We start from the raw sequence: 13953 nt of genomic DNA on the forward strand, positions 1-13953 counted from the left end.
TCGATTCCCGACATAGGTACAATGTGTAAAGTCCATTTCTGGTGACCCCCGCCATGATATTGCTGGAATATTGCTAAAAGTGGCATAAAACCATACTCACTCACTCACTCACTCAAAGTGACCATATAGTGCTATATCCAGCGTTAGGCTTTGTTTAAGTATGGGAATTATGATAATCTTGGTTCTTATGGAGACGATTAATGTTTAATGTCAAAAAGTTTCTGGAGGAAAGAAGATTGGTATGGGAACATTTTCCAGTGTTAGTAAGATACTGACTGTTGAAATAATATCCTTGGCAAACATTTTGACTAGAAATTTTTGCCTAGGATATTACTGCTCTTGGTAAGAATCTCAGGGGAGAGTAAATGTCCTATTACACTAAGAGGAATATAGGCCAGAATGTTACTGGAAGACATTAAAGAACAGCCAAAGAATAGATAAACATCAGGCCACTGTGGGAGTCAACAATAAGTTACTGTCTCTGATTACAGAAGAAGATGTGGACATCATCCGACCACTGGAAGACATTGACATCAGTGAGATCCCCGGCACAGCTGTGTTCGAGTGCGAGCTGTCCAAGCCTCATGTCATGGTTCAGTGGAACCGGGAGACAGAGGTCCTCCTGCCCAGCGACAAGTACGAGATCATTCATGATGGCTGCGTGCATCGTCTCATCATCTCGGACGTCACAGAGAAGGATGAGGCTGACTACAGCATCCAGGCCAAGTCCAAGAGAAGCGATGCTGGTCTGTTTGTGGAAGGTTAGTGGATGCAGACTTTCACTGTTCATTTGCAAGTGACCATTTTTATGTGCTTTTATGTTCATGTCATTCAGTCAGACAATTTATTGTGCATTATTATCAATCACTGTTTATGCATTATTATCAGACATTTTATGCATTATTATCAGACACTTTATTGTGCATTATTATCACACTTTATTATGCATTATTATCACACACTGTTTATGAATTATTATCAGACATTTTATGCATTATTATCAGACACTTTATTATGCATTATGTCAGTAAATCAATTGTATAGATTTAATTCTCAAATTTTTGCATTGGCAAAGGAGATATATTTCACAACTTTGATTTGGTGTTTTTGTATGTTTACACCTACGCTCCTGTTCTATTGTGTATAAATGCCTACAGTCTGGCTTTGTTCTACATACAGTCAACTCATACTGTCTTTGACAACAACTAATATCTTGATTCTTGTCCACATTTTTACACAGACTCTATCTTATTCTGCTGCATATATAAACCAATCTATCTGTTCTGCAGCTCCACCTAAGATCCTGTATGACAAGAGGTTTGATGAGACAATCATCCTTCACATCGGCCAATCCACTGCATGGGAGGTGCCCTTCTCAGGCAACCCACAGCCCAAGTGCACATGGCTGTACAATGGAGGCTCTCTGCCCGACAAGAAGAGGATGGAAGCAGAAACAATCGACAACATGACCACCATTCGTCTGGCCAAGGTGATCCGCACCGACACTGGAGACTACACCCTTTCACTGGAGAACCCCAATGGCAAGGCCACCATCACCATCAAGCTGATTGTCTTAGGTGAGCACCCACGAGGGTTGTATGTCATACCAGTCTAGGGGCAGTAGGGTGGCCTTGTGGTCAAAGCTTTGGCTCGTCATGCTGGGTTTGAATGCCCAATGGGTATGACATGTGAAACCCGTTACCTTTGTCCCCCAACCATGGTCTTGATGGAATATTGCTAAATGTGGTGTTGAACCCAACTCACTTCTGTGTCAACAAGTGTAGAAAATTTGTTCTATCGGTCAATATTCCTGTGTATTTCACCAAAATTGTAAACATTTGCGAACTGCCTCGCTTTGGGATTTCCTCCCACATTAAGCTGAATAATATACATGTTACTGAATTAACTTACAATGATGTATGTTTAAAATATTAAAATAGAGATTTTTACAAAATACTGATTGTAATGTTTTATTTATCATTTTTTCGAATTACTTTTCTTTACTTGAGCTTTTTTCTGTCCATTTTCAAGACAAACCCAGCCCAGTGAGAGACTTGACTGTGTGTGACATCACTGCTGAGAGTGCCACTGTCAAGTGGGAGGTGCCCGCTGATGACGGAGGCAAGCCAATCACAGGCTACATCATCGAGAAGCGTGAGTCTGGTCGCAGGTCATTCTACGAGGTGGGCAGCACCACAGAGCTGCAGTTCACTGTCCCAGAGCTGGTCGAGGGCAACCAATATGTCTTCAGGGTGTTCGCTAAGAACGAGATTGGAAAGAGTGAGCCGGTGGAATCAGACACCATCACTGCCAAGCATCCATTCAGTAAGTTGACTTGATTAGCATTCAGGATTTATGAAGCATGTATGTTGTCATTTAAGAATGTCAGTTCCTTGGGTATTTACATCTCTGCCACAAGAAAAAAACAACAATCTAAAATGAAAAGTACAAGGGAACAAAATGGCAGTGACACAAATTCAAAACCATCCCCTCATGAAGAACTGTAAATATTCATCGGCATTTGATATTTTCAAACCTAATATGAAGATTATTTTGATATAAGTTATGATTCTGAGAATAAAATTTTCAAGTTTTTATATTTTATAGCTTTTTTGACTGAAAACAGCATGCAGACTTGAACTGATATTGTATTTCCCCACCTAGATGTACCAGACAAGCCTGATGCTCCTGAAGTGTCGGACATCTTCAAAGATTCTGCTGTGATCTCCTGGAAGCCTCCCGCCAGTGATGGCGGATCCCCAGTCACAGGCTACCTGCTGGAGCGCAAGTCTGGCTACAGTCCTCGCTTCATCCAGGTCAACAAGGAGCCTGTAGCTGACCTCACCTTCAAGGACGGCGACCTGCTGGAAGACAACACCTACCAGTACCGCGTCATCGCCGTCAACAAGGCCGGTCCCAGTGAACCCAGTGAACCATCAAGGGAGTTCACAGCCAAGGATCCATGGGGTATGTATTACATATTAATGGAAAACAAGAAGTTGATGATGTATGAAACAATTATTGCAGAAAAATAACTTGTTATCATACAGATTATGATAAGTATTATTATTATCTGAAAAAGTAAAATATATGTTCTCGTTGAAGTTAAATTACACTTTGTGCATGGACTACTTTTTACTGTGTGTCTGACAGAATAACCTCCCCTTGTTTTCCTGACACCATTGTTTCAGTTGAAGAAAAGGTAGAAAATAATTGATAAAGAGATCATTTATCTTTTCATGAGAAAAAATGATTTTCTTATCACCTCACCTGCCACAGTGAACATTTAAACTTTGTCAATTAGTGAGATAAACATATTATTTAACAAAAATTAGCCATCTTGCCATATTGTTACTGGAAGATCCAGAGTTGGGTGCAGGTGAACCGACTTCCATCCAACCTGTTTTCTTGGACAAAAAAGACATATGATGTTTCTTTGTGAAGCACCAGTCACTAACTCTGTTGTATCGCCTACAGGACCCCCTGGACCTCCCGGCAAGCCTGAAGTCACCGGAACTGACAAGAAGTCTGTAGCCTTGAAATGGGCTCCTCCAGAGGAAGATGGCGGCAGCCCCATCACCAGCTATGTGGTGGAGTACCGCCCGAAGGACTCATACAACTGGCAGAGGAAGAGCGACGGCATCGTTCCCGACACCACCTTCAGTGTCACCGGCCTCAAGGAGAACTCGGAGTATGAGTTCCGTGTGAGTGCAGAGAACAAGGCTGGCGTTGGACCACCATCACCACCTACAGCACCAGTCAAAGTGGTGGAACCGATTGGTACGTGGCTCTCTGGAACAAGATAATGCTGAGGAGACACTCATTTCACTTTTTCGTTTGCTTTTTGATAGGCAAAATAGTCAAAAATGAAAATGATTTGTAATTATTTTGGTTTGCTGATCCACTCTTTTTAAATATATGAAAAATATAAACCATTTTCATTTTTTGTAAATAGCAAATAGTCAGGTTTATCATACGGTCCTTTCAACTGCAAACAACTATTATATAGAAAGCACCAGCCCTTCTGTCAGTGATGTGAACACTCTTACTGTACAGATTGTTAATATAGTAGGGGACCCGTGAAGATTCCGGGGTAGAATAGGTCTTCAGCCACCCATGCTTGTCGTAAAAGGCAACTAACGGGATCGGGTGGTCAGGCTCGCTGACTTGGTTGATACATGTCATCGTCCCAATTGCTTGATGCTCCTGATATCAATCACTGGATTGTCTGGTCCAGACTCGATTATTTACAGACCGCTGTCATATAGCTGGAATATTGCTGAGTGCGTCGTTAAACAACAAACCCACCAACTAATATAGTAGGCATCTTTCACTTGTACACTTTTAGTATATATTTTCGAGGAAAAACATTCATGTATACAAAATTATTTTGAACTAACCAAACTAAATATTTATTTTAAAAATCCACACACAATAAAATATAAATGTGTGGCTTTACGTGTGTCATGCAAATCTGAAAGTAAAGTAACTAAAGATTAAGAAATAATGAATATTATATATGAACATGACTGACATTATCAACCTTCTTGCATATTTGTTTACATTGTACCCAATTTTTTTACAGTTGGTGTACCACCAGTCATCCTCGAACCCCTGCAAGATGATGTTGCAGTTGCCCCGAAGGATGCCATCTTGGAATGCGACGTTGACGTCGGCGAGCCCGAAGGTGAGATCAAGTGGTTCAAGGGAACCAAGGAGGTGAAGAAGAGCGCCAAGTATGAGATGAGCTATGAGGATGAAGTTGCATCCCTCGTCATTCACAAAACTGAGCCATCGGACACTGCCCGCTACAAGTGTGAGGTGACCAACCCACTTGGTCAAGTCAGCACCGAGGGACAACTCGCAATACACAGTATGTACATATTTCTTGAAAGAAACCATCTTCATCACTATCCATGACCAAATACCATTAATACCAAATTTGGTAAGGACGTTACCATGTACCCATGATTCTGGGTGCCATTGAACTAATGATCTTGGTGCTATGGTGATTGTAACTCTCATACTTTAACACAGACTTACAACAGTCATAGCACTAAGGTTGTTTTGTACAACACCACCCAGGAATCTTGTTCTGGACTATTTACAGGGTTTCACAATATGTGGCTAAGCCATTGCTAAGGCAACATTAAACTTTAAGTTGTTAACATGATGAGAATTAAGTTTCAAAGAAGGGTGTTAATATTTCCTCTACATTTCACCCAGCTGCTCCTGTTCTGGAGTATGACAACCGCCTGAAGAGTGCCCAGACTGTGAAGGGTGGATCGACCCTGATCCTGCAGGTCAACGTCAGCGGTATCCCATCTCCCAAAATCTCCTGGTTCCTTAATGATGAACCTTTGGAGAAGTCAGAACGCATCAGCGTGGACACCACAGATGACTTCAGCACTCTTACCATCAAGAACGCCATGCTGGACGACAGTGGCATGTATACCATCGCTGCCGAGAATGTCGTTGGCAAAGCAGAGGCTGACTTCGAGGTCAATGTTAAAGGTGAGGATAAATAGAAAGTCCCAGTGTTATCTGTGCATGAAATAAGAAGTTTTTTCCTTTGTCAATGTGGAGGGAAAAGGCATTTTTTCATTATAAGCCCATGTGGGTATTCCAGAGCAGAATAGGTCAGCAGTACCTTGCTTGTACCAGAGCTAATGAGGATTGGGTGGTCACTGTGACATGTAGATTGATAGTATGGATCATTGCTGATGACGTCAACCACTGGTTTGGCTTGACCACACGCAATCATCTATAGGCTACCATTATATAGCGGGAATATTGATGAATGTGGCATAATTAACTTTCACTCACTAACTCACTCGCTCCATGGTCAAACTTGATGACTTAATAGCGTGTTAGTTATGGCATGAATAGCCTGATTATCTGGTCCAGACTCAATTATTGACAGGCTCCAATCACACAGCTGGAATATTGCTTAAGCTGGTGTTACCTTCAAACAAATGAACTAGAACACATTTCAAATTTCATTTCATGTAATCAATACATGGAATGCAAATGTGTTTCAAAGAAAAACATGTTTTCAAAGATCTTACAGAAATGATTAATTCTGTTTCCCCAGACAAGCCATCCAAGCCCAACAATCTCCATGTGATTGACGTGATGAAGGACTCTATTGTCCTGTCGTGGGAGTCTCCATCCGACGTCGGTGGCTGCGACCTTACTGGATATGTCATTGAGAAGCGTGATGCTAAACGCAACACGTGGATGCCAGTCCACACTGTAGATGGCAGCACCAACACCTATGCTGTCATCAAACTGCTCGAAGGAAATGAATACTTCTTCCGTGTGTCTGCTGAAAATGAAGTTGGCGTCAGTGAACCAGCTGAGATGGATGAGGGAACTATTGCCAAATGTCCATATGGTACGAGAAATTGATACGATAACACCAAATGTTGATGGAAAATGCCAGTCAGCATGGAAATAATTCTTTGATAGAAAAATATTCGTAAATATCTTCCATAGCCTTCCAAGGGATAATTCAGGTAAACTGGGAGTGATAGGGTCAAATTTTGTTGAGAGAAATGGTTGTCCATTTCAGTCAAGTTTTTGACACAAATGAGTGCTTGCATGAAATTTTCTGCTGTCTGTGAATAATTAGCTATACTGAACAAGAAAAGTTCAGTAGCATGAATATTATTGTGGATATTTATTTTTAGGTTTAAGTTTTATGACATAAAATCAAATTTGCAAGGAATGGCAACTGGCCAATTCTATTTCATCATTTAAATAGTTCTTAACCATATGATATACAAACAGTATTGGAAATCTGTTATGAAAACAGTGAAATGTTGACAGCAATTACTTATAATCTCTCCAAACAATAAGTATTTATCTTCTTCGTCCTTCCAAGTAAGGGGCACGGGTGGCCCAGTCGTCTAAGGCACCGTGATTCGCTGTGCAGAGTTGCATCCCTTGGGCACGCCAGAAACCTATGATTGTGGGGTTGAATCCAGGTTCGCCCCGTTTATGTTTCTAGGTTTGTCAGCACCATACCCGCGCTCGTGGGTTTCTCTGAAGTTGTAAACATCTGAGACCTGCATCACTTCGGGCTTTCCTCCCACATTAAGCTGACACGCTGTGATATAACTGAAATACTGTTAAAAGCAGCTTTAAACCCAACTCACTCACTCACTCACTCACTCCTACCGAGTTATAACTAAGTGAGGGTGATTTGGACAAGAACTCTCCAACTTGACCATGTTACCGTCTTCATTTCAGATGTGCCACAGACTCCCAGGAAACTGAAGGCAAGCGAGGTCACCAGGTCATCGGTCACACTCACATGGGAGCCACCAGAGAGCGATGGAGGATCACCAATCACAAGCTACATTATTGAGAAGAAGAGCCCTACCAGTTCTCGATGGGTCCGTACCAACAAATCTCCTGTCCGGGACACTGTCTTCACCGTCAATGATTTGGTGGAAAATGACAAATATGAATTCCGTGTGTCCGCAGAAAATGCTGCAGGAATTGGCAAACCATGTGATGCTCTTGGACCAATCCTTGTAAAGGATCCATTCAGTAAGCTTTTCAAATACCTTTCTTAAAATCATCAATATTGATAAAAATAATTTTATTCTTTAACACTAATGTTTGATTTATGCCTGTTTATGTCTATTGGATTTTGCTTCATTAATCCAGATGGAACTATTCCCAGTGAAAAATGTGGATTAACACATTTAAGAATTACCAATGATATGAAAACAGTTGCCATATTGATATTCAAGATGGTTTATCTGTTATAGTGTAACTCAGATACTCCTTTCGACATGAAACCAACATTATTTTTGTATGATCATAGGGACATTACTGTGTACTCATATACAAAACATCAACATTCAAAATTGCAGTGGACCGTCAGAATTCATCAGTTTTTGCCTATTGTCAGCACACTCTGCTTTGCCTCCACAGACAAACCAGATGCTCCTCGCAAGCCTGAAGTGGTGGACGTCACCAAGGAATCAATCACTCTGAAATGGCTGGCCCCAGAGAAGGATGGCGGTAGCCCGATCTTTAACTATGCTGTTGAGATGAGAGTTAGTGGAAACGTCCGCTGGGTACAAGCCAGTCAGAACATCAAGATCCCCGAGACTAGTTACAAGGTCACAGAACTGATGGAAGGTGCTGAGTATGAGTTCCGCGTCATGGCCGAGAACAAGGCTGGTCTTGGTCCACCATCGTCTCCATCACAGCCTGTTGCTGCTAAAGATCCAATTGGTAAGCATAGCATAAGTTTAAGTTCAGTGGTTGGCTTGGAAACAGATCTTTTTCACAAATTATGAAGTAAGTGAAACCTTATGTGGGTTTGCATCTGCAAATGACTGAGATGCTGTTCTATTTAGTGAGTGAGTGTGGTTTTACGCTGCTTTTAGAAATATACCAGCAATGGGCTTCACACATTTTACCTATGTCGGGAATCAAACCCGGGTCTTCAGCATGACAAGTGAGAGCTTTCACCACTAGGCTACCCAACCGCCCCTTCTATTTAGCATATTGGTAATTAATTCCTAGCACATATGTCAAGAGGATGCCTTCATGTGTTGTATGTTGGTAGAGCCTTTCCTTGACTCTAAACCCCTGCCCTTTTCCTCAGTTGGTGAGGCGCCAGCTGTGCTTGAAGGCCTACCCGACCTGGCCATCATGGAGGGAGAGACAGCCATCTTGGAATGCAAGATCAGTGGTGAACCAGAGCCCTCTATCAAGTGGTAAGGGAGATCACTCTCAATAGTCCTGTATTCAAATACACATGATTCAGAGAAATAGGAGTTAACTGGATGATTTTGATAAAGATTTGAATTGGAAACAAGACAGGGATATTGTATTTGATTATTCCTGATACTACTGTGTGTTGTGTGGATTGTAGGATGAAGGACCGTCGCGATGTCCTAGAGGACAAGAGACATGAAATCTTCTATGAAGACATGTTCGCATCTCTGACGATCACAGAATGCACTGAGCGGGATGCTGGTAGCTACACATGTGAAGCCAGCAACGACCTCGGCACAGTCACCACATCAGGGCAGCTGGACATTCAAGGTAGGCCTACAAACAGGTGGCAGACATACACAGAGTTGGAATGAATTGCAGAAAAATTCAAAATGCTTTTGAGACAATTAGTTTCCAGAAGTTAGTAATCAAGTCAGCTCACTATTTCAATGTCATTATCATAGACTTCTACATCATGGTAGACTGTTTCTTACTTGCATTTCTACACTCACCTTTTCGCGAACACCTGGTATCATTTCTATTTGATTTTCATTCATAAACACATACTTATTATATTATTAGAATCATACAATGGACGCTACTTTCAGTAGAGATTACTATGACCACAGAAATGTGTTTTGTTGCTTTTATTTTAGAGAAAATAAGAGAATATTGACTCTTTCCCCATGAGCAAGAGTGACCCTTTAGGTCTAAGGTAAAGCTACTTATTGTACAGAGTTGTGCCCCTTAGCTTAGGATCTGCTGATCATGGATTCAGTTTTCAGATGCAGATTATGATCCTTGGTCTGTTGGCAACATATACTTTTCACGTTGATTTTACAAAAGACTTTCTTAAATCATCAGTTTAAATCATGAGTTTTCGTTAGATTTGAAACTAACAGGACATCATGTATCTAAAATGTTCTTAAAGTGGTGTTAAAACTCACTCTCTTACCACAATGCTGTAAGATGCATTTCATCCAACAGCTCCCCCTGTACTGGAGTTCGACAACAAGTTCCGCGACCTCATCACACTCCATGCTGGCAGTAACCTCAAGATCCCAGTCAAGGTCAAGGGTATCCCCACTCCAAGAATCACCTGGGCCAAGGAGGATCAGCCAATGAGATCAGCTGGTAAGGTTACCATAGATACACAAGACACAAGCACCTCACTGACCATCAAGAAGGTGAGCAAGGAGGAGGATGGTCTGTATACACTGACCGCCGAGAACGAAGCAGGCGAAGACAAGGCCAAGTTTGATGTCGAGGTCATTGGTGAGTTCATTATATTCTTCTGTTTCATCAACACAGTAAAATGCATTTTTTTTTTTAAATTTATGACTGTGTTCTGATGTATTTTTCGAGTAACTTGGCAATTTGCAATGTTTGCAAAGTTCATAATCTCAGTTAAAATATTTTACATACGTTACACACATTTTCATTGCTTTATTATTCAGACGTTCCTGCCAAGCCCGGTCCTATCGAGTACGCTGACATTGTCCGTGATGGTGTGACTCTGAACTGGACTCCACCCAAAGATGATGGCGGCACTGACATCCTCTCCTACATCGTGGAGCGCCGTGATGCCAAGAGGTCAACGTATACCCGTGCAGGCAAGGTGGAGGGTAACATCACACAGCTGAAGGTCAGCGGCCTTGTGGAAGGCACAGAATATTTCTTCCAAGTGACAGCAGAAAACGAAGTCGGAAAATCGGAACCCAGAGAATCCGATTCCGGCGTTGTTCCAAAGAGCCCATTCGGTAGGTTACAGCTAGCCAACAGTTCTTTGCGCTTCTTGCCCAAATGGGGTTGAGTGTGGTAGTGAGCTAGATTCTGACTGACTCTCCTGCATGGACCCAAGTGGACTGAATCTATGTTTTATACTATCTCAGAGACCATGTATCGGTATGTGATCTCTGGCTATGTGGACATCCCATTGTGCTTGTCAACTTACAAACTTTGGAATAATACTAAGTATTTGGGAATAATTTTTTCTTTAGCCAAGTATGGAGATTTTTCCTTTTCCATTATGCCAGTAATAATACATCTTTTTACCTCATTGAGTTTTGTGATGCCAAAGTACTTAGAGTTGACTAGCACAGTATATTTAGGTAAAGCGGGGTGAAGGTGCTGAATCATATCGATGGTGTAAGACTATCAGGAAACTAGCATTACAGGAAAATGATCTCAGAAAGTAGTGGATTGGCATAGTTTCAACATACTCCAGATATCATAATCACAAATTGTTTTTTCATTATCAATGTTCATTTCGCTCTCTGGAAATATGGAATATTAAGCCAAAAAAGACCCACATAATTTACTTGTTTTCTATATCCTGAAACTCAAAAGCATTCCAGTTTTCCAAAAATATTTTGCCTTTATGCTTTTGTTTTATTCCTACTCTACTTATACCACATTTGTGTGTTTGCTTTATGTGTATATGATAAAGCTGATACATCACAATAGTCACGTTTACCTGCCAACTACTTCTGGTTCAGCATTTTCATGTCATAAATCATGAGTATGCTAAGAATAATTGCATTTTTACTGACATTTATGTATTTTTTATAATTTTATATCAAATATTGAGATTTGTTTCTAGATTGTTATGAAGTCTACAATCTGATTCTGTTCATATTGATATTTAGATTAATATTAATATTTTGGAGAATATTTCAGGGAATGTCCCGAACAGTTCAATTGTCAAGTCTGCAATTTTCCCTCAGTCAATCAGGGTAAAATTGTCCAATCAAAGATCAAATAGTTATTTACATTATGAGACGTATTAGAGATCAGGTTGTAGATTTCAGTCCAGTTGTTTTACTTATAATGCATGTTAAGTTTATTTTGATGTTGTGTTTGAATTATTTTGATGATTGTTGAGACTTTTTTTCAGCATGACAATATATCCTACTAACCTGTGACCAGTTTGATTTCATGACATCCGAAATAATATTTCATTATTAATTTATAAATCCAATTCCTTATCACGAATTATATATCTTGTAGTATTCAAGGAATTATTGGTTAGAATCAAGATGTGAGCAATTTAGTAGGATATAATAATCTTATATACCGATGGTTATACTGTAATTAAAAATGTTGTTAATTAGTTATGTAACTATAAGTAATTAGAATATTGTATTATACTACTTACCTCTATTTTTATAAACAATTATCCGTTATTTTTTTGAAATAGTGTATTTAGCAGTAGTGGTTGAGATCTGATATGATACGTATGTACATAGGGTTTGCATAATACAGCTTTATTGGGAATATCTATGCATCAGGTGATATCTGCTGGGGGGTAGTGGTCACCAAGCCGTCTCAAGTGCCACAACTCTCTGTGCAGAGTTGCGTCCCTTAGACGTGCCAGAAACCTGTGATAGTATGTGAATTTCGGTTCGCTCTGCTTATTAGGGCTGGGATGCGTAATTCGTGTACCTGGGTCGGGTGGGTACAGAGTAGGACCCAGGTAGCCACAGGACTACCCGGACTCATGGTTAGTCATGTGATATATTGTCTAATGACTAAAAGTATCTGGACCTCTATGGTTACACTTCAATCATCAATGTTCACTTTCCCTTCTGACTCTGAACCCATTCCTTCTGATTTTTCATATGGTTGAATAAAGATATAACTGAGGTCACCTTCAGTGTATGCATGACCAGATTGTTTAATACATGTATCTAAATACGTTTTGCCAGGGCTATGCTAAAAATATTCCCAATCAGGCATTTTGAGACATCTCCTGAGACCTAGAGTGGGTACCCAGGTAGGGTAGGGTAATAGGGGGGTGGGTACCCGGGTAGTAAATTTGGACTTGTCCCAGCCCTACTGCTTATGTATCTAGGTTTGTCAGCACCATACCAGTAATACACGTATAAGACCTCCATCACTTTGGTTTTTTATCCCACATTAAGCTGACACGCCATATTAACTGAAATACTGTTCAAAGCTGCGTTAAACATAACACTCTACATACTGCTGAAGATACATAGAAATAGAACAAAGCACATTAATACAAGAAGTATTTAGTAATTGTCCTTTACATAATGATGCATTTGTAAATAAAAAAGCAATATGTATCTATAATTACAAAATGCATTTGCTGAATTTTATTTAAGCCACATTTCTTAATCAAATTTGAATAATTTATTTGATTATGTGCAATATGATAACACCCATCAGTTTAGATTTAGGATTTTAGCACTGTTACGAACAAAATGTATTTTAAACCGAATCTCTTATGTCTGTGTTAAAACAATACATCCCTTTGCCAAAGTGTGATGAATATTTGTGACATGTTATTGTTAGCCATTGTGTCAAATTTCACTGAACAGAGGTATACCTTTCATTAAATTTGAAATATTTGAAACATTTTAAGAATGATATTGCAAATGGTCTTTAATTACATTTTAAACATTTTTAAGAAAAATGTTGCAAAAATGACTTGTTTTGTTGAGTTTGAATATGCTATATGTTGGTTGTTTTTGTATATAAACTGATATTATATATGTCAGGAGTGTCTATAGGGCTTAGCGTGGTATAACTCCATATAACATATATACTCATGTAACATTATATTATACTAGGCAATAAACTGTTATCACAATGTTGATATGAATCTGTTATTAACTGCTCCATACTTTTAACAGCCTGTGTTCCATGTCATCTAACACCCGTTATGTGTCTTTGTGTAACACTGTGTCTATGTCTCTGACAATATTCCTGTTCTCTTCTCTCCTGAATGAAAAACTGGTGAATGAGAGGATGAGAATTGTTGTACATTATCCATATACCTAATTACCAAATATCATCATGCCTAACTTTTTGTGGAATATTGTGTCGCTTTTCTGCTTGAGAGGGTTATTCGCTTCTTGCTCAGCCTGGATGTCAAACAGTTTTCTTAAAAAATTATAATTATATAATTATTTACGGTATATATTTTTTCATCGCTTTTTTTAAATCCAAAGGAAAATATTTCTTCCATATAGCTTATATTTATAATGGATGGTAATTAGATAATAGGAATTTTTGTTGCTGGAAAAAGCGTTTGATTGGAGGAAAATCTAACCAATCAGCTTGATGATTGTTATTTGCTGCTGCAGCATGCATGGTGCAGTTGAATACTAATAACATGATTTTATTCGTTCCGCCTCGTGCAAGTCGTGTTTGTTTTGATTGATGCTGCATGCTGTAATACATCTT

At 39.7% G+C, this 13953-nt stretch overlaps 1 protein-coding gene across 1 annotated transcript in view; it reads left to right on the forward strand.

Moving 5' to 3' along the window:
* LOC139466013 (titin-like) overlaps nucleotides 1-13953 on the forward strand; it is a 347974-nt gene that overhangs the window by 207650 nt on the left and 126371 nt on the right. Inside the window, exons 147-160 of the mRNA XM_071248028.1 lie at nucleotides 492-761; nucleotides 1290-1577; nucleotides 2032-2325; nucleotides 2665-2967; nucleotides 3478-3780; nucleotides 4586-4873; nucleotides 5227-5514; nucleotides 6095-6397; nucleotides 7255-7557; nucleotides 7948-8253; nucleotides 8630-8741; nucleotides 8900-9072; nucleotides 9730-10017; nucleotides 10200-10502. Coding sequence (XP_071104129.1) covers nucleotides 492-761; nucleotides 1290-1577; nucleotides 2032-2325; nucleotides 2665-2967; nucleotides 3478-3780; nucleotides 4586-4873; nucleotides 5227-5514; nucleotides 6095-6397; nucleotides 7255-7557; nucleotides 7948-8253; nucleotides 8630-8741; nucleotides 8900-9072; nucleotides 9730-10017; nucleotides 10200-10502 — 3822 coding nt within the window. The remainder of the gene's footprint in view (nucleotides 1-491; nucleotides 762-1289; nucleotides 1578-2031; nucleotides 2326-2664; nucleotides 2968-3477; nucleotides 3781-4585; nucleotides 4874-5226; nucleotides 5515-6094; nucleotides 6398-7254; nucleotides 7558-7947; nucleotides 8254-8629; nucleotides 8742-8899; nucleotides 9073-9729; nucleotides 10018-10199; nucleotides 10503-13953) is intronic.

The sequence above is a fragment of the Haliotis cracherodii genome, unplaced genomic scaffold (assembly GCF_022045235.1).
Source record: "Haliotis cracherodii isolate W230 unplaced genomic scaffold, xgHalCrac1.p SCAF_18, whole genome shotgun sequence".
Taxonomy (NCBI): Eukaryota; Metazoa; Mollusca; class Gastropoda; order Lepetellida; family Haliotidae; genus Haliotis; species Haliotis cracherodii.